General features: G+C 61.1%; 7 protein-coding genes across 7 annotated transcripts; all 7 read right to left on the bottom strand.

Moving 5' to 3' along the window:
- Nucleotides 1-335: 335 nt before the first annotated feature.
- Nucleotides 336-1124, bottom strand: LBRM_19_0800 (hypothetical protein, unknown function; the record flags this gene model as incomplete). Its single annotated transcript, XM_001564126.1, has 1 exon — nt 336-1124. The coding sequence occupies one exon, from the start codon at nt 1122-1124 to the stop codon at nt 336-338; it is 789 nt and encodes a 262-aa protein (XP_001564176.1).
- A 1385-nt stretch (nt 1125-2509) lies between these two features.
- CBP30 (putative nuclear cap binding complex subunit CBP30) lies at nt 2510-3583 on the bottom strand (the record flags this gene model as incomplete). Its single annotated transcript, XM_001564125.1, has 1 exon — nt 2510-3583. One exon carries the CDS (start codon nt 3581-3583, stop codon nt 2510-2512), a length of 1074 nt encoding a protein of 357 aa, XP_001564175.1.
- Nucleotides 3584-4226: 643 nt separating this feature from the next.
- Nucleotides 4227-5087, bottom strand: LBRM_19_0780 (conserved hypothetical protein; the record flags this gene model as incomplete). Its single annotated transcript, XM_001564124.1, has 1 exon — nt 4227-5087. One exon carries the CDS (start codon nt 5085-5087, stop codon nt 4227-4229), a length of 861 nt encoding a protein of 286 aa, XP_001564174.1.
- Nucleotides 5088-7904: 2817 nt separating this feature from the next.
- LBRM_19_0770 (conserved hypothetical protein) lies at nt 7905-10757 on the bottom strand (the record flags this gene model as incomplete). Its single annotated transcript, XM_001564123.1, has 1 exon — nt 7905-10757. The coding sequence occupies one exon, from the start codon at nt 10755-10757 to the stop codon at nt 7905-7907; it is 2853 nt and encodes a 950-aa protein (XP_001564173.1).
- Nucleotides 10758-12513: 1756 nt separating this feature from the next.
- LBRM_19_0760 (putative nucleosome assembly protein) lies at nt 12514-13578 on the bottom strand (the record flags this gene model as incomplete). The annotated part of the gene is made up of 1 exon (XM_001564122.1): nt 12514-13578. One exon carries the CDS (start codon nt 13576-13578, stop codon nt 12514-12516), a length of 1065 nt encoding a protein of 354 aa, XP_001564172.1.
- Nucleotides 13579-14301: 723 nt separating this feature from the next.
- LBRM_19_0750 (conserved hypothetical protein) lies at nt 14302-18144 on the bottom strand (the record flags this gene model as incomplete). Its single annotated transcript, XM_001564121.2, has 1 exon — nt 14302-18144. The coding sequence occupies one exon, from the start codon at nt 18142-18144 to the stop codon at nt 14302-14304; it is 3843 nt and encodes a 1280-aa protein (XP_001564171.2).
- Nucleotides 18145-18794: 650 nt separating this feature from the next.
- LBRM_19_0740 (putative RNA polymerase III C11 subunit) lies at nt 18795-19283 on the bottom strand (the record flags this gene model as incomplete). The annotated part of the gene is made up of 1 exon (XM_001564120.1): nt 18795-19283. One exon carries the CDS (start codon nt 19281-19283, stop codon nt 18795-18797), a length of 489 nt encoding a protein of 162 aa, XP_001564170.1.
- Nucleotides 19284-19791: the final 508 nt, after the last annotated feature.

Raw genomic sequence — 19791 nt, 5'->3', positions numbered from 1 at the left:
GCGCTACGGGCTGCAGTGCGGTCTCACCCACCCTAACACCTTTCGCCTCCGGAGCGCTCCTACACACCTTCCATGATTCTCTCTCCCGACTGTGGCTTGTTCGCCTGTCATACACCCGGGCGTTCGAATTCGCCGCGGTGAGGTGGTGCGACGAAAGAGAAACAGAGCGCAGGCAAGCACCACCGAGGAGGCAGAAATCCCTAAAGCGAGCAAACGAGAGAGAACGAGTTAACGTGAAGGAGAAGGCGAATGTACGCACGTACAGAAGTACATCAACACACGGTGGAGGGGGGGGGAGGCAGTGGTGCTCGGTCCATTATTTCTAAGCAGCGCCATCAGCACCCCCTTCGGTTCGTCAGCCGCTGTAGCGTACGGCGTGGTATCACGTAGGCAAAAACATTGCATACCATCTGCCCAGCAATTTCACGGCGCCCCACCAAACACGCAGAGAGGAAAAAGTTCAGACTGAAGCTGAAGAGCAGCCCAATCCCAAGCATAGCCGTTGAGCCGTAGTAGAGCAGACGTTTCATCAAGGAGTCGTCGTTACGGTAACACACCTTCCACACACCATAGTAAAGCAGCTCGAAGCGCATCACGTCGAAGAAAGTCTTGGTGATGTATAGCGCCGCGAGGATAGCAGTGCACAGCCGCAGCTGCTCCTGCCACGGCAACAGCAGCAGCGACCCATCCACGGGCACGCCGGCGCCGTTGTAACGAACTGGCCGGCAGTGGGAGGTGATAAGGCATACGAGTTGTTCCCTGGGTGACCGGTTCACGTCCAGGCAGCGTGTCACGGTATTAGGATGCACCACGCCGATCCTGTGGCCAAGACCAGCGGCGATCTCCTCCGCCATGGGCGACGGGGCCACTCCAGACGCCGTCGTAGCGGCGTTCGCCGCCCCGACCTTGCTCCTCTGACGGCCCACGATGGTGCTGATGCCATACTTGGGGGCGCGCAACGGCTCTGTGTAGTAGCGCTGCTCCTGTGCGGTGGAGCGTGCCCCAGTGGCGTAGGAGCGACGCGGTTGGAGCTGCAGCGTCGAAGTGGCCGCCGCCACCATCCTGCGCTGCAGAGGCAGCGGTGCGAGGGCGTCGAGGCGGCCGAGAGGGCAGAAGCGGAGCATCGTGACAGAAGGGCAGTCGTATACGCACCGAATGCGGAAGGGGGGGGGGTGGGCTGAGAGGGCAGAAGCGGTACAACAGCGCGGCCTTGAGTGGAAGCTCGGCAACACCAGCACGACGCAACACACACGCAGGGAAGGTACGTGGAGAATGAGGGAGACGAAGGGAGGTGGGTCGTGAGGTGCACACTGACACAGAGGTCACTTAAAGGGGCACACACGCCAGAATAAAGGAAAAATATATCGGGCAAATCGCGTGCTCTATTTCCGCGTACGACTGTAATGTGCAGACTCGGGTGTGTACGCGCGCTTGAGAGGCCCCCCACACGCACGCCTCACCCACACACAAATAGCGAGGGAAACGGGAACGCAATGGAGACGGAACACAATGAGGCGAATGAATGACTACGTATGAAGGGACACTACCAAAGGGTGGAGGGGTGAAGAGTTGACGGCTGCTGGCGAGGGAGAGGAGAGGAAAGGGGGTATACGCACGGGGTTGAGCGAGAGAAGGCGGCCAGGGGGGAGGGGAGCAGAAGGCACAGGAGAGAAAAGGGATTACAGATCTCGCGCGGGGGCGAGCAAGCCAGTTCTGTGCGAGACGCTTCACACCGAGGCACTAGGAAACGATGATTTTAGCGAGAACAGGGGGTGGGGGGGGGGCAAATGAAAAATCGAAGTGAAGGCTTGAAAGGGGGAAACACAATACAGAGAGAGCTCGATGTATGGCTTCTGTTTTACTGAGGATTACGGTGAATAGCTAGGGAGTGGAAGGGAGGCATAATTGCGGTGGCGAGACCCAGTGTGAGCGTGGAAACGTGGTCACCGTGACCACCATGGTGGAGTAAAAGAGAAGGAGGTATGGAGAACAAAGCAAAGAGGGTAAAGTAGCTCTCCAGCAGCGTCTGCAGTCGTTGGCTTGGCGCGCCAGTGCGTGCGCCGCGTGCCCTTCTCGCATCATGGGTTGAGCTTCAGTATCCCTTATTCAGAAGGGGGGGGGCAAGATGAGTGAGGCATGGCCAGCGCTGTCCATCAGCATTCGAGTATAGGCGCTCACTCCTTCATGTAAAGTGACACGATACGCACGCATCCTTTTTCCTTTGCTTTCTCACTAAGTGCGGGTGGTGCTGATGGCTGTGCCAATTCACCGCTGCGGTCGAGGAGGGGGGGGAGCGGCAACCAGCCGCTGTCGAGGCTCTGCTGTGCATACGTGAACAAACACGCAGGCACCTACGCAAGCCGCCTTCTCTCTGCATGTCGCACCGCCATTTCGCCACACTACGGAAATGCGAAAGAAGGGGAAAAAAAAACATTAGACGGGCTATGCGAGGATGGGGGAGACCAGCGGTTACATTTTCCTCCGCGGCAATCATCACACCACCGCCAGCCTACGCGAAGCGCAGGAGGTCGTCCGCCATGCGCAACGCCTCAGCCAGCTCCTTGTCCAGTGTCGACTCTTCCTCCACGGTCATTTCAGCCTCGGCGTAGGCGTGGTCGTCCACTATGTCGCCTCTGCGAGAGGCCAGAGAGGTGCTACCCATCACCCCTTCGCGCTTCGGCACCTTGAGCAGCCCTTTGTCGCTCCTCTCCAGCACGTCAATGGACGATGACGGGTACACCGCACCCTTGGCGGCTTGCCGGTGCTGTGCGCCGAGGAAGGAGTGGCTGCGTGCACGACTTTTCCACAGCGCCTGCAGCTCCTCGAAGGCTGCCAGCTCCTCCTCCGTCATAGTGAGGGGAGAGATGTAGAACGCCTTCTCTGCTGCCTCCTCCGCCTTTTCCTCAGCTGTGATGACGATCTGTGGCACAACACCGGCGGAGAGCACACCGTCGTGATCGGGGTAAACAAACTGCTGTCGACCCAAGATCTTGTGATGGCTGACGATGGCGATGCCCCCCTGCTGCTGCGTCTTGATCGCCGATGTGAAACGACCCGCCACATCATCAGCCGATGCAGCAGTGGTGTTGCTGGGGTTGGGCGCACTCAACGAGTTTGCACCAACACCGATGTTGGTAGTGGCAGCGGTGTCACCTGGGAGCGGCGGCCTGTAGGCGCCTGTGTGTGCGACAGGCGCCGAAGTGCAGAGCGATGCCGGTGGCGATGAGGTGCAAAAAAAGGCGTCTGTCGCCCAAAGCGCCTTGTTGGCACGACGGTGCACCGGGCCAGCACGCTGCGGCCCAAGCGGGGGCAGAACAGGCCCATTCCCAAAGCGCCCGTCTTCGATGTCAGCGGCGTAGCTGCTGTAGCCCTCCTCCATTGAGTAGCGCTGGAAGGCTTCGCGCCACACAGACATCGACTCCGGCAACACGACACACTCCACGCGGGACTTGCGCTGGCGCAGGGCGGAGAGCGACAAGGTCCTCCCTGCCGTATACTGGATGTCGGCTGGAGTGTTGAGGTGCACGAAACCGCTGCCTCGGTTGGCATCGCCCCCGTTGAGCTGGCGAGAGGAGGAGGACATGGCTGTAGCGCAGCGCCTCCCTTGTTCGTCCAGTAGAGCAGAGGCCTCCTTGAAGCGAAAAAAGCTGCGCCTCGCCTGCCAAGAGAGGCGTGCGTGACTGCTGGTTCGTCGGTAAAGGGCGACGCACGCACGAAGGCTTTACTTCCCTCCCCCCAACCCTCATACGTCATGGAGGAGAACAGAAAAAAGAGATGGAGAGAGGAGTAGGGATGCAAATCTGCGCTGCGCAACAGCACGACTACAACATCACGAACGCTTCCAGCAAGCACAGAGGAGGAGGTTGAAGGCGCCGCCCCCACCCCACTACAGTAGCGACAAGAGCCACAGCGTCCTTGACCGATATGGCCCAAGGAGAGGGCGAACGGATGCAAAATGGCATTTTTGTGTTGCCCCGTGAACAAAAGAGACACGCGAGATGAGACGTTCAGGCACGTAATGAGTAAAGCGATCAGGAAAATCAACCACACACACACGCACACGCACGCACAGCTGCGCGCGATTGAAGTGAAAAAGCCATACCAGAGCTGAGGGGACAAGAAGATAGAAAAGAGAGGCAGAGAAAGAGAGTCGACTGTCGAGTGCAGCAGCTCGCCTAGTGAGAGTGCCTACACCCTCGCGACTCGTGTATGGCCTCTCTTGGTGATCAGTCGGGTTCATCCACGAACGCCCGCACCACTGCGGACAGTCCACCTGGCGCCGGGGCGTCCGGCGTGTCGAGCCACTCTCCCTGAAAACCGTCCGCCTGCATCTTCATCTTCACAAACGCCTTCGGCACGCGCAGAGATAACAGCTGAAAGTAGCCACGAAGCCTCGGATGGTTCCGCATAAGTAACCGACCGGGGCGCAACTCCAGCGGTGGAGGCGGGGCCGGGGCTTCAGCTGAAAGCGGTGGCATGAGCACCGGTGCGCCAACGATCGACAGGGTGGCGGCACGCGCCGCCTCGGCTTCCTGCGCTGCGGCAGCCGCACGTGACATCCCAGGCGGCGGTCTTGGGGGACCTTTGCGGTAGTCGCCAGGCGGCGGGGGCGGGCCACCACTGCGGCGATTGTTCGATGGTGATGCCGGCAGGCCCAGCACGCTCTCTACATCACTCTTCTTGCTGAAGGCACGAGGACCGCCACCGCGGCTGTGGCGTTGGCGATAGTCGTACGCTACTGACGCCACGCTACCGTTGTCTCTCATCATATCCTGGTCGTCACCATCCTCGAGGCACGAAGCGCCGTCATCGTTGCCGTCGAAGCGCTCACCTCCCTCCTCCTCTTCTTCGACTGCGTCGGGGTCGGCAGCCCCGCTGGAGAGGAGCATATGCTCCAAGAGTTGCGTCTGCAGCTCTAGTTGCTGGAGCGACACTTCGGTCTGTACCAGTCTCGATTCACACTCGTCGGAGAAGCGGTTGAGAAACTGCACAGTGCTAATAACGAATCTGTTCACAAGGCCTACAAGAGTCTGTGCATAAGCGTCCACCTCGGCTGCAGCCGCCGCGGTGGCGGTTGAGTTTACCATGCCAGCAGCAGAGGTGCGAGACAGCGCAGCTGCTGCCATCTCTACAGCAGGCGTGGGGTCACGCCACTGAGACCTGTGAGAAACAGAGAGAGAGAGAGAGAGAGAAGAACTACACAACAAGCCCGAGGAGCTTGGCAGTACACTCTGGAGACTTGATAAGTGATGACTTCGATCCGGAACACGGGCAAAATTACGATACCTTCGCTCTTTTTCTCTGGTTAAGTGCTCGAGCGCTGCAGGGTATGCAAAGGAAAAACGAGGCGTTCCTCCCTACCACAACACGAGGCACTGCTAGAGCTTTCCGTCCTGTGCTGGGTGTGGCATAGGGGAGAGCAAAAGAGAGAGAAAACGCCCGCCCGTAGGTCTATCACTGACTGCCCAAAGGTGCCCACACATGCGCACAATCATGCACGTCGGCCCCCCAATACAGTGTGCTGAAGACAGCGACAGCGCGACAAGAGAAGGAAGTGAGGGCGAGTTGACCACGAACACACACACACATACATGAACAGGAGACGACAGGAGATCAATCAACTACGAGAAAATGATGACCTCACACGCGGGTTGCGTGCACCTCCGTGTGCTTGGACATCAACGGGTTAGGTGTGGGTGTAAACTGTATTGAGTGACGGCCTCCCACCTGGTACGGGGGGGGGGCGCAGGAGCAATGCAAATGTCGTCCACCGCACCCTAGAGATAAGTGGGGTGGTCAGCAAAGACGCCAGACACACACGCGGCGGCACTTCCTCCTGTCCTTTGATTCCGGCTTCTTTTGGATCCGCGAGCCCGCGAATATCGTGTAACACCCCAGACCAACGCGCAAACACACTCTAAAGCACAGCGGCAATGACCGCGTGTGCACAGCCATCGGCAGAACAAAGAAGGCACACACACACAACGCAGCTGCGACAACGCCCTGCCACCGCCGTGCAGGGTGAGTAGTTGTGTTGGCGCGTGTTTCGGTTGCTCAACAAGGGCACACACTTCTTACGCACACTTCCGGCAGCGGGGCGTACAAGAGACAAAAAACGTTGAGGCCTTGCGCATGCTTCCCACCAACATCGCCTCTGAAGATGCCGGCCGCCGCAGCGTGGCACCAGGGGTCTAGTGGCGACTCCCTGTGTGAGGAGACCAAGACCCTGCAGCCTTCGACTATGGCTGCGGGCCCTTGGTGTCGGCGGGCTGGCGCTATGCCGACGGGGGCGTGCCGTCCGGATCACGCTCGTGCCAGCCCACTACGGGTGCCCACGATGCCTCAACAAACACACGCAGCAGCCAACCGTTGCCGCGCCCGTGCTGCGCTGCGGTGATGCGGAGCCGAGTCCTGGAGCGAGCCTGCGCTGTCTGCAGTGAGCTGCGCGACGCCAAACGGCGCTGGCGTGCACGGCTGCGTGGCGAAGCCTCGATTGCAAGCCTGCGCCGTCTGCAAGAGACGCGTCTCACCCCCGCGGGCCTGCAAGGCGCTTGGTGTCGCGGGGTTTCTGCATTGCGGTGCAGCAAGCGAGGGGACGCGCGGCGGTGGCGTCTCCGTGCTCACCCAACAGGACATGCGCATAGGTGTAGACCCCCCCCCACCCTCTCGAGGACGACGTGGGGGCAGTGGCGGTCTGGCCTTGCTGCGGTGACCCTACCACCCGACGAGCGCACCCCTCACGCCCGGCCACGTACCTGAGGGCGACCTGGCGGCGCGGGGGGTTCTCGCTCCCCCGAGCTCCGCACGGGCACCTGAACGTGCTATGGATTGCGGTAACAGCGGGTGGCAGGGGCAGTGGCCGCGCGGCGCGCAGACGGTGTGATGGCCACTACTGCGCTAGCGCTGTGGTAGTGCCCCACCCCGCCTGTGTTTGCCATGAGGGGGAGGGGGGGCGTGCGGCCCGGCGCTCAGCGCACACCTCGTTTCACGCTAGGGTCTTGCACGCGGCGATCGGGAGTGCGCACGTCCCGCCCTCGCGCTGCACGGGCTTCCCTGCGCCGGGTGCCCACCGCTGCCCCCCTCCCTCCTCCTGTGGTCCCACCGAACGGTGCGCCAGGGCTTCTTTGTGCGCCGGCACACGCCTATGCAGGGGCCTCTGCCGCCACAGACTCGTGGCAACGTCCCACCTGTGTCGTGGCGCATGCGGGCAGGCCATCCAGACACGCCCTTCCCCTCCCCCCTCCTGGGTAGCATCGACGGCAACGGAAGCTGCAGACAGCGAGCCCCCACCACCACCACCCAGGGCTGCAACGTCGTGCTGATGCAGGCCCCGGGATCCGAAGGTGGGAGGATTATGCGCACGCACTGCTCACCACCGTTGGCCTGGTGCACCGCATCCACACGCGTGTCATGGATAGGTGAGAGGAGGGAGAGGGCCAGGAGTGGTGGACGAGCGTGGCGCGAAGGGGTCCATACGAATCGGCCCCGCTTGCGTGTGCGCGCGAAGCATGCGGCACCTCTGCCATCCGACCGGATGGGCCGATGCGTCGCAGATGCCGGCAGCATGACGAGGGCACCCCGAATCGCACCGTCGAGCCCTCCAGACTCCGAGGTATATAGTCGCCGCACCATGCGATGGGGTGCGGCGGCTTTGAAGCGACTGAGGGCGAGGCACGGCATAGAGGCAGGGTGCAGCGTCTCCGAGGGGAGGCGGGACCCTGGCCTGAAGCTGGCCCGATCCGACGGCAGGACGGATTGTCCTAGACAACCCGAGGTTCAGCCGCAGTGCAACAGCGCGGCATCGATGGGCTGCGGTGGTGTGCGCGTCTCGGGTGTGACTGGCTCGTAGTAGGGGGGGGGGGGGGGGCGGACACGCGGGAGAAAGAAAAAGAACTCGTACGTCGCTACTGCAGCTCATGGTCGGCCAGACCGTCGACGTAGTCGTCCATGATAGAGCAGACCTCCGCCATCACCTCGTCCCAGCACTCTTCAGTTATCGCAGCTGTGAGCCGCTGTGCAAACACAAACTGTGAGGTGCAGCTGGTGTTCCATAAACGCTCGTTGTAGGCGATGTACTGAAAGTTGTCCATTCGGTATGCACAGAGCCGCTGCACGATCGCCTCCGGCATCCCTCCGCGGCTACGCTGGCAAGGCGTTGGCTGTGCCACCGCTGCTTTGTTGAGCGACGAAGAGTGCGGCATAAATGAGCTCTGTCGAAGGGCTGACGCGCCGCCTGCATCGGCACCTCTTTCGCCGTCGCCTCCCTGTGCAGACTCGTCGTTGGCGCTCTCCAGCCCAAGGCGGACGATATCCGCGTCCAGCTGGGTCAGCTGGTGCTGCAGTTGTGTGTAGAGAAGCATCTCATCTTCCAACTCGCCACGCGCCGGATGCAGCAGCGCATCCACTTCGCTTGTGTTGCCATTGCTGTCGAGGTCCACTTCAATTGTGGCGTCCTCGCCGCCGGTGTAGCGGGCTGCCTGCACGATTGCAACACCGTGGCCCTTCGAGTGAACCTCCAACGAAGAGTCGTGAGAATCTGCGGCGTCGCTGGCGGGAACTCTGCTGGCCTTCACTAACGACCGAGACGCCACTGCAGAACCGGCTTCTTGCCCTGCCGCTCCGAGACCCGGGGCAAGGGTCTCCTTGTACACTTGGCGCAGTAACTGCTGATGGTCGAGCAGCATGTGGTCGATGGCAGCGGAGAGCTCCACAAACGATTTCTTCGCGGTGGCACTGAGCTGGCTACCCACCGGTGTGGCTACGGCAGCAGCGTCGTCATAGAGTGATGAGTGCCACAGCGGAGATGCGGCTGCTCGGCCCGCTGTCAATGGCGAGGCGTCGCTCGGCCGACTGTACTCAGTACTACCACCTACATTGTCGACCGCCATAGTCTTTACTGTGACAGTGTATGGCTTTGGGGACCGCAGGCCCCTGCTGCTGCTGAAGCCTGATGTAGTCGGCGGAGTAAGCGCGCTAGAGGAGCGGGGACGCGGCCGCGCTGGGGACGTGGCCGTGTAGGTGTTCTGTGCGCCAGCGTCCCAGTTGTTGCTGTCGGGGTTGTGCACGACAGAGCTGGAGCGTGACAGGTGGTAACTCTCCTGTCGCACGGCCTCGAACGGCACGCTCGCACTTTCCACGGCACCCTTCGGCTTTGCCTTTGGTGCCAGACCGCGGCCAAAGCGTGGTGACTGGGGGAACTGCGAGAGTGATGTGGTTTCACTGTTAAGTCCACTGGCACGCAAATATTCACTGCCTGTTCGAACCATCTGCCCTCGTGCGCTGTCGCCCCCCTGGCAGACGTCCTCCACTTCGTAGACGTCACTGGAAGCGCTGTAGGGAGGAAGTTGCATCTCAGGTAGACCTGGAGGGTGGTTGCCGGCGGCAGCGCCGCTGCCTTGGCGGCGGCGCTGCCCCTCCGTGGGGGCCGCTGTGGCAAAAGATGAAGTGTCGCCGCCGGTGATAGGCGATGCAGCGACGTCGGTATCGGGCGTCGTCTTCAGGGGCGTTGAGAGCGAGATGTTTACGGAGGCATCTGCGAGGTGCTGATTCTCGTGCGGGCGGCCTCCGAGAGGCGTTGTGTTGGCGGCATCTTGGCTTCCGAGTAGCGCCGGGCTCAAGCTCCGCACGCGCGCTGGATCCTCCGACGAGGATGACGGTGCGTCAAGCAACTGGTAACGCGACGGCGGTGCCGTAAAGGAGACGTCGTGTGGGTCGTCCTCCGCTGGCACATCGTGCTGTGAATACAGCCGACCAGTAGGGCCGCGATGTGTCGCTTGGTAGCCCTGAAGTTCACCGACGACTTCTTCCCCACAGCGCGTATTACGTGGGCCGGCTGCCCGCCTGTGCGGAGAGGAGGTGGAAGGCTGTAGCGGTGCGTAGGAACGGGAACGCGAGCCTTTGTGGTGGAAGGCATACACGCTGGGGGACGGGCGCCGTTGCGGTGCTGCAAGTACAGCAGAGGTGACAGTGGAACCACAGCGCCTTCCGTAGGCACCGGCGTCATACCTGTCTCGTCCATCCCTCTCTGCGAGTTCAGATACATGATGACCGGTAGTGTCGCGCCACAACTGCGCATCGTCATCGCCGCGGCGGCTGTGCGCCAGTGGCACCGCCTCGTCGTCGTACAGCAAAACCTCCTCCACAAGCGCGCCGGGTCGCTGGCGTGGCTCCGCGAGCCGAGAAAAGAACGCCTCGCGTTCAGAGGAACTGCGGTGCAGAATTCGACGTGGGCGCCGGACACCGTACGGGCGTCGCGTCATCGTCGAAGGCGCTGCACTGTCAACTTCTCCTGCAGTGTTTTGCCGAGTAGACAGGTGCGAACGACGCAGCGAGTCAGTTGCACTGCTGGCCTTTTCCATGCCGCTGCTCCACCGCGCTGCTGCGATGCGGGCGTCGAAGCCGGAGGTGGGTCGCCCAAACTGCATACGGGGCGGGGTAACTAGACGTCCACTGACGGGGAGGGAGACGCGGTGGGTAGAGGGCGAGATGCGGGGTCTGTTCTCCTCCAATCGGTGCCTTGGCGCGGCTCCTCGAGGAGGCACCTTCCCCACAGTGCTGTCATCGTCGTCGAGCGTTGGTTCACCCCAAGCCCACCGTGACAGCGTGCCTTTGCGTGAAAGCCCCTCCAGTCCGACCGTGTCCAGCATCTCGGCCACGTCACGGTGGGCTACGCGCTGTACGAGATTGAGCAACTTGAAGCGCTGCACGAGCACGTTGAACTCACCGCTCGAGGGGTACGTCAGCGCTGGAGAGGACATCGCCAGGGCTCAAGTTAGTCCCTCGCTGTATGCGCGTGTATTTTGATACAGTACAAGCCTCTTCGCGCGAAGGGCACACTGTGGGAGGGCGCACCACTTCACGGATGCCTGCCACCCACAGCTAACAGCGTTGCTGTTAGTCGCTTGTTTGAGAGAGACAAAGTGGCAGTCGAAGCGTAGTGCATAGCATAGAAGAGCAGAGAACAGGGTCCAGGCACTCCGCTCTGCGCTGGTGGGTACCTCTATCTGTACGTGTCTTTGTGCGCCTATGATAAGGAGAGGAAGGGAAGGGGGGGGGGGGGGCAGGAAAGCGAATGGGGAGAGCGCAGAAGGGAGAGACAGCGGGGAGCGACAGCAATCCGCGATGCAGGCTTTGACGGCAGAAGTACAGTTTCTCTCTCGCCCCTACTCTCCTCCCCACCAGTGCCTGCCGCTATGTGTGTGTGTGTCGAACTACAGGCAAGCCCTCCTTCTGTCTTCGTTCCTGTTCTTCTGTGGTCTATGAGAGGGGGGAGGGAAGGGAAGGGGGACAACAACGGCGACAAAAGAAAAAAATGTGCCGATTTGCGCGGCGAACCAACAAAAATGCGCGTATTTTGTGTGTTCGCTTCGGTCTTTCTTCCCTTTGGGGGGGGGGGGGGGGGGGGGCGGGGGATGAGCAGAGAAAGACAGGGCGTACGTGGGCGCATGTATGTGGTCCAACTGGTGCACGTGAAGCCAGCGGAGCGCTGCCGCAGGCCGGCGTGTGCTAGAGAAAGGGGTGGGCAGTTCAGCACTCAATGAAAGGAACACAGCACAATGGTAACGGCAGCGCACTCAGATGCGTAAACGCAGAGAGACGTGCGCAGGCACCACTGGTCTGTGGTGCTACGGCACGAGGTGCGTGTCCCTCTCCTTCTGCCTTCACAGCTCTGGCGACACAGTCACACCCCGACGCTCTTACACGCGCAGCCAAGATGCCACAAAACAGAAGGAACGGAAAGTAAAGGCCCCCCCCAAAAGGGGTGTGATGACGGTGGGGAAAATGGGGCAAGAGAGTGAGAGGAGCAAGGCGGACATTAACGACTGGGCGAGGACGCGTGAAGGGTGGCAAAATCGTGGAAGAAAGTAGGCTCGACGATGGTGCCTCGGTGTGAAAACGAGCACCTGCCTGTCTGTCTTGTCAACCACGCAACGCACGCGCCCACAAAGAAACTCCCGTGCATGGGGGAGGGGGGTGGGGGCGCTCCGATGCACAGGGTGGACCCCTCTTTCTGTGGCTCTCTTGCTTTCGCTCTGTATTAACAGTATCAGGTTAAAGGTGACAGGTAAAGAGAGAGAGGGAGAGAGAGACGAACGAAGAGGCATGAGAGGAAAAGGAGCTCGATGGCGCGGTGGGGCAAGCGAGCGGGCGAGGGGGAGGGGAGGGAGAGAAAGAGGGCAAGAGAGACAGATCGACACGCACAGAAGTATGGAGTCTTCTTGGGCACACGTACTCGGCCTCTCTTACATTAACGTTATAACATGGAGCGACCGCCCCTCCCACTCCCCAAGGGTCTTCTTTGCACGTATATGGAGGCGTCGCTCTTGCTCCTGCTGCTCAGCAAGACATACACACATGCGCACGTAGGATGGGAGAAGGGTTAGGAGGGTCACCAGGCGCACATTGAAACTCACGCCCTACACATGTACACTGGTACTGGTCCGTCCATCGCCCCTTCTCCCTCGCATACGCACAGCCACCTCCTCTTCCGCTTCCTGTTCCCGTCAGCCCTGCTTAGAAGCTACGGCCACCACGACCACCACGACCACCACGGCTGCCACGGTTGGCACCACGGGCACCGCCACGACCGCGTGGGATGATCTCCTCTTCCTCCTCTTCTTCCTCTTCCTCCTCTTCGTCGTCCTCCTCGTCGATGTCGCTGAAGCCATTGGGGGCCTCGCCGGTGTAGTAGCGCACGGCGTTTGGCACGATACGCGTGTGCAGCACCTCGAGCGTGCTTATGCGCTGCTCTTCCTCCTCGTCGTCGTCCTCCTCCTCCTTGCCGTCGGCCTCGGGCTTTTTCTTGAACAACCAGAAGAAGGACATCTGCGGTAAGGCATGGGAGATGGTGCGCATCTGACCTGTGCGCTTCGCACGCTGCTTCTTGGCGACCGTATGCATCATGACGTTCTTGCCTGGTTTCCAGGTGATGGGCGACACCGTAAGCACCGACTTATCGTCCTTGATGCTTACCGTGGCGGTGATGGACTCCTCCTCGAAAAAATCGTTCGGCGAGAAGGTGAAAACCACCTGGAAGCTACCGTAGTCACCCTCCGCAACACCCGACCGGATGTCGACGAGGTGCTTCAGAACGTCCTCGTCGTGCGGCTCAATCGTGCTGTCGATCACGGCGTGGTGTCGCAGCACGCGCAGCCAGAACCCGTTCAGACCGAACGCATCGGCGGCCTTCGCAGCCTCGTCCGTATCGTCTACCGCCACCGACACCTGCTCGGTGTGTTCCTCAGGAATGCCCTTCTTCACCTCCTCATCGGACACCGTAGCGCCCGTGACGATTTCCCTGCGGCGCTGCAGCAGTGGCACGAAGAGGGCGTCGTAGCGGCGCAGGATGTCCATCTCCTTTGCCTTGTATGCCTTCTGCTGCGCGGAGAGGTCCTCATCGTAGGCAGAGAGCACCTGCGCCCTCTGACGGATCTTCTCCGGCAGGCTTGACATGAAATTCTTCGAGAAGTTGGGGTCGAGGTACTTCTGGAAGTCCAGTATGTCGCCTGCCTCCATCTTCTCATTCTCATCTTCCTCCGACATCGCCACAGGCGCCTCACGCTGGTGCTTCGGCGGCATCTGGGAGTCCCAAACACACACAGGCTGATGTGGGGGAAGGGGGCACGCAGTGTTGGAAGGGCTGTGCGTATGCGCTGCCTGTAAAACGTTAGACCTCTCCTAGCGTTGCTGCCTTCCTTTTTTTTTTTTGCACGAGTGCGTATGGGCTTCAGTGCTTCGCTGTATCGACGGTGCAAGCCTCAGGGCCAGAAGGCACGAGATGTACCACGAGAGGGGAGTGAGGCTTTGAAGTGAAACCCAACGAAAGAAAGAGGGGGAGTAGAGACGCAGCGGTGGCGAACACTGGGGAGTGGGTAATTTCACCTAGCTGTGCGGTAGTCGTACGTGCATACGTTTGGGTGTGCGGGTGTGCTCGCAATTGCATTTGAAGGAGGGAGCCGTGGGAGCGAAAGGGAAAGACGAGGTAAGCACAGTGAGCGAGACGCAGGACAGGGGGGGGGGTACCCGTACACGAGAGAGAACGGAAAAGGGGGTGGGGCAATAAGAGGGGGCGCAAGAAGAGAAACGACGAGCTGCAGCAGCAGTCCTTGTCACCCCCAGCCTGTCCATTCAACATCATCTTGATGGCACCTGAGAGCCGGGAGGAGAGAGATGGCGTGTAGCTTCGGGTAGCAGCAGGAATGGAGGCAGAACACCGGAAACGCGTGCTGACGTGACGCACCAAGAGCACACACACCGGCATGTCTGCGCGCATGAGCGACTTCTACGCAAGTTCAGTTGGTGTCAGGACGCCGCTCGTACCTCCACGGCGGCCAGCAGTGCGGCGGTGACCATGTCGAACGCCGTCGTATTGCCGGCACACGCGACAGCGGCTACATCCAGACAACTCCATCCATAGTGGTTTAGCAACCCTACAGGGCAGCCAAAGTGCACGAGCAGCCCGTTCAAGGCGCAGAGGAGCTGCAGGAATGGCATTTGCAACGCCGCCAGCGCCGGCGACTGTGAGTGAGAAGGGTGGGCATCACACGTGCGAGCTGGACAGACAAGAGCAAGTTGCGACATGGTAACGTGCAAGGCAGTGTCACCCTCCTCATCCCTCAGCTGAGCTAAGCGCGGCTGGCAGCTCAGGAGCTGCTTCACGCCAACAACGTCGAGCTTCTCCACCAGGTAAAAGAATGCTGTGAGCGCGGACGGCACGACACGGACGGCGGGGTGACAGGCCGCGGTAGGCCCCGGCTCCGTAGCCGCTTCCTGGTGACTCTGAGCTGCGGTGTGTGAAGGTATCGACGCTGACACTGTCGCCTCCACCACCGTTGACAAGAGCGGCCCCGCGTGCGGAAAGGACAAGCGACGTGGTGACCCCGTGCCGCGCATCGAAAGTTGAAGTTCGCAGTAGTCGGCCTTATCGTGGGCTGCCACCGCCGCACCGGCCGAGGCAACGTGGGAATGGCGCGCTGCGTAGTAGGACACAATCTTCCCCAGGAGCGCCTCTGTGGCGAAGTCGCCATTCGCAGGGTCGAAGGGGCTCTCGACTCCGAAGAGGGTGCGGGCCACACGCGCCACCGCCGCGAAAGATGGCAGCATCAGCAGTCCGCAGCCACACGTGGGCTGCGGCGCCGCAACGTCGTTATATTGTCCCTGTCCCATTTTCATCACCATGCGCTGACGCCAGTGACTTAGCTGAGACGCAATGGGCGATTTCTGAGCCGCGGCATGGCCGTAACGTAGCTGCAGCACGGCAGAAACGCTCACGGAGCTCCTGAGCGTGGCGAGGCAGGCCTCGCCCTGGCCCACCCTGAACTGCAGCACGGCAAGCAAACGGAACTCCCGAAGATGTCGCAGCATGTCGGCACAGTCCTCTACGCGCAGGGCTTGGCTGACCGAGGCGACGACCTGGTGCGCCATGCGGTAGTCCCTTGCCTCCCACGCCAGTACGAGGGAGGCGTACTCCATCGCGCGGCGGTGAGCGGCTACCAGCGCCCGCTGCAGCTGCAGCGACGTGGTGGTGGTGGTGGTGGTGGTGGGAACCGGCGACGGTGCACCAGCGCACTCCATGCCCACTTGATCGGTGGAGATGCGAGTCCCGGCCGTCGGTGCTGCGGCTGAACTACGGACGGCACTGCCACCGCTTACAGGTTCTAGAAGCTCCTCGGCGAACCACTCACGTACCTCCGTCTTGAGGAGGTCGAAGCGACTCGCCACGAAGTCCTCAACAGTGCCAGTTGATGTTGAAGACGACGACGGCACTGCAGGGAAAGCCGCGCGCCACGCTTCAGCAACATTACCCGCGAAGCTGTTGTATACGCATGGCCCGCGCCAGCCGTCCCAGTACGAGGAAGGGGGTGGGGCGATTGTGCCTTGCGCGGCAGAGGGCTTGACGCAGTCCGCAACGACGCTTTGTCGCAACAGTTCATCGTACACATCCTCAGAAGAAGTGGTGACAATGTGGTCCAGGACGTACACGTCGACGCCTGTCTGTGGGACTGAGGCCCCTGAGCCTACGCTGGGAGTCACTGGTGCCCTTGCCGTCGGAGGAATGCAGTCCGGCAGTGCGAGGAGCACCTCCCGCGGGTCCACGTATTCGCGCAGGTATCGAATGGCCTCGACAACATCACCGCGGTGAAGTGCGGCAAAACCAGCCATGCGGTGCAGGTCAGACTCGATGGTATGAAGTGCATCATTGGCATCCACAGCAGCTGCCGCATTGCACCTCGTGGCAGTGGCGCGCCGACGATGGAACGCCAAGAGCTGGAACGCGCCCTCGCTATTACCGCCTGTCACCATCTCGGCTAGCTGCACGCGCAGAGGATTCAGCTGCAGCATCCACACCGTGCGGTCGCTCGCTACGCACACAGACATGCCTTGTCCGCGCAGCGCGCCGTAGCGAATGCCTGGAAGCGGGACGCGCTGGCTCCTCGAGGTGGCGCCTCTGCCTGCGCCGTCCTCTAGGAGGGAGAAAACGTCGCAGTGGTGCGCTGTGAAGAGAAAAACGTGAGGGAAGCGAGACAAGACAAGCTCAACTGCGGTGTCGGCCTGAAAGACATCGCCCATGACGAGCTCATCGTCTTTGCTGCGCAATACTGCACCTGAGGCAGCCGCGGAGGTCGTCGTGGAGGCGACTACGGCGCCCCTTGCGAGGCCGGCGCGCAGCAAGAGGGGGCTCGCCTCCGCAGCAGCAGCAGCAGCGGCACCTGTCCTCCAACCTGTAGTGGCGTCCTGCACGCACCCCGCCATCGCTGCGACTGGCGGCACGCCAACCTCCATCACTGTGTTTGGCGCCTGTGTTCGAACCAGGAGGGTGTTGTCCTCGCTCCCGATGGAGAGCAGAGGCGGGCGGCTGCCATCAAGGCGAAGAACACACCACGGCGAGCCCCCGAGCAGAGACAACAGGCTCACTTCGTGGCGCATCCCGACGCATACGCTCAGCCCAGCCTCCACACTACCGGCGAGTGGAGGCAAGCCATCGCCAGTGAACCCACCAACAGCGGCAGTGAAGGGAAGAGCGAGCCCATGGCACATCACAGGTGCAGGGTTGCACATGAGTACGCACTGGGCCGGTTCCGGCAGCACGTAGCGCTGGCGCAGCACAACACGCGGGAGTAGTGGGGCAGACCTGGCTGTGGTGGCGCTGAGGGTGGCACTACCACTGAGACTGCCATCTTCGGCAAGCTCGCTCTCGGATGGCCACGCACCGCTCTCCGCACTGGACGCTGACGTCGATACGCGGTCAACCACGTATACAGCAAGCTCTTTCCTCTGCTTTTCTGCGACGCACACCACGTGTGTCTTACCTCCTGAGGAGGAAGATGGCATGGTAATGAGGGAAGAGGCACCGCCCCTGCCGTCACGGCTGTGATGATGAACGTTCCCGTGGTACTGAAGAAGATCGCCGCTATTGCTAATGGTGCTTCCCAGCGGACTCGCGGCTAGCGTGATGGCAGGCGCGCTCTGCGGGGTGCGCACGGTGAAGTTACCGTGGCTGCCTTCGCTCGGTGTGCGAAGGTGGGAGGAGGTGCGGCTGTGCTGGCTGACACCCTCATCGTCTCTCACCGCTAGGCGGCCTGTGCGCACGCGGGTGTGTGTCAGCAAAGCGCCGGTCACTGGCGCCACACTGGTGTCACTGCTCACACTGCCGTTCGCGCCGGTGCCAACCGCCGGCAGCGGTGAAGCGACAGAAAAGCAGGCGACGTCCGCTTCGATGGTACTCAGCACGGCGTACGTGTCCGCGTGGAGGAGCTGCAGGCGACCGCCACAGAGGACAAAAAGGAGACGCTGGATGCGACTGTGCTGCAGCTGCTGCACCGCCGCACCGGAGGCGGAGATGGTGCGGCGGCGCGCCACCGTCGTGAGGACGGTACTCTGCTCTGGGAACGGTGTACCTAAGGCAGCACCACCAGCTTCACCCAAAGGAGCTTCAAAGCTGAGTGAAGAGGCCTCTCTAGTGGGGGCTGAAACGCTCGCTGCGGTTTGAGATCGAGATGACGGCGCAGAGGAAATGGAGAGACGTATCAGCTGACCACAGCTGGTGCCCACGTGCGTGTTGGCTCCATAGCTGTCAAGCGCGGTTATCCTACCATCCGTCTCATCGAGGTCGAAGAGCCTCAAGAGAGTGCGCACAGCCGGCATGCGTCACGCCTCGTATACGTCTATGATCGTGGGACCCGCAGCGAGGGGAGCGCCAGGGATCAAGGCAGTGGAGAGGGAGAAGGGAATGAAAAAGGCGGGGGCCTGCAAAAGTCCGCAGCGAGAGGCGCTAATGGGTATGTTTGTGTGCGTGTGTGCCCCGTTGATCGTTAGCTGCAGACACACACAAGAGGGAAGGGGGGGGGGGAGTGTGCGGGTGCGGGTGCATACGGAGAAGAAAGTGGAGGTAATGCACGACTAGAGGGGAGCAGCACTCGAGGAAGGGAAGAAAATGGACGAAGAGAGGCAATGGCTTGATGACGGCCATCGCGATTCAGTGGAGACGTCGGAGTGCGGTTGGCATGGGATACGACTGCCCCTGTCGCACTGTCCAATGAGCCGCAGCAAACAGGGACGAACAAAGCGGTGCTGACAGCACGCCTGCGTTGCCACTGTAGCGCTACACGCACTTCCTTTTCTTCTTGTAGAGCTCGACAATGCACTACAGCAACGGTGCGCGCAGACCTCACGTCCCTAACCTCGATTCGAGGAGCAGACGGTGGAGACCAAATGTGTGGTGCTTTTTGCTTTCGGAGTGAGCGCTTCTTAGCCCCATTTCAGTTGCTTTCTTTTGAATGTATGTGTGAGGAGAATTAGTCCTGTCTCCATTGATAACCGCACTCGACGCACTTGAAGAACACAGTTGCCGGCTCGTCAGCAGAACGCATCTGAATCTGAATGAAGTAGGCCTTGGTGCTTCTGCACGGGTTGTCTTCGTTCTGGCACGGAATTGTTGTGATCTGGCCTCCCTCCGCAGAGTTGTCCATCACTGCGGTGCCCGCCTCCACAGGTGTCTCTGTCTTGGCTGCTGGGGTGGACGCATCTGCTGTGCAGCTTGCTGCGACGCTGGAGGAAGCCGCCGCCTCCGCCCCCGGATCTTCCCCAGCGTCCACGAGTTGACGATTGTGCTCCACAAAGGAGTGCTGGATGGTTAGAACGGGCTCACCTAACGCGTTTGTCGCGACTCGCTGGCTCGTACCAGCAACGGTGTGCACATAGCGGCACGTGGCGCACATGAACGCGTTGCCCTCCACACGCGGCACAACGAGCAGGAGGGTTGAGCAGAAGGGGCAGAAGAACATGTGCCTGCGTGTCGGTGTGAGGTAGCCGTGGCGTACGCGCGTCTCTGTTCGCCTCTTTGCACATTTAGAGGCACCGATGCACTGAAAAACGAGAGTCGGTGTGAGGGAGAAGAGAGGGGGGGGGGGGGGGAGACTCCGGCAGAGGAAGAAGAGCGTTGGCCGAAAGCGATCGAAAATAAGCCGTATGCGCCTTGTCCTACATCTGCCCGTGTGGAAGCCGACTGTGCTTGGTGTGCGGGGAGATGTGCTAATGATGGACAGGCACAAGACAGGTGAAACGGCCGACTGCGCTACTGGTGGTGGTTGGTGCGGGATGCAGCGTAAGGAAGGGGGAAGGGGTTTAGGTGGCCAAAAGAGGAAGAAGAGAAGCGCATGTGTGGCAGAGGGGAGGGGGGAGGTCTGACGTGAGCCCTTTAGAGAACTGCAGTGGCTGGGTGCCGTAGCGGTGGTGGGTGAGCTGTGTCATACAACACAAGGGCTCGCAGGAGGGGGCGGGGTACTAGTAGAC

Source organism: Leishmania braziliensis, chromosome 19 (genome assembly GCF_000002845.2).
Source record: "Leishmania braziliensis MHOM/BR/75/M2904 complete genome, chromosome 19".
NCBI classification, from domain to species: domain Eukaryota; phylum Euglenozoa; class Kinetoplastea; order Trypanosomatida; family Trypanosomatidae; genus Leishmania; species Leishmania braziliensis.
Note: the sequence above shows the minus strand (reverse complement) of the source record. Positions and strands in the feature narration are given on the sequence as shown.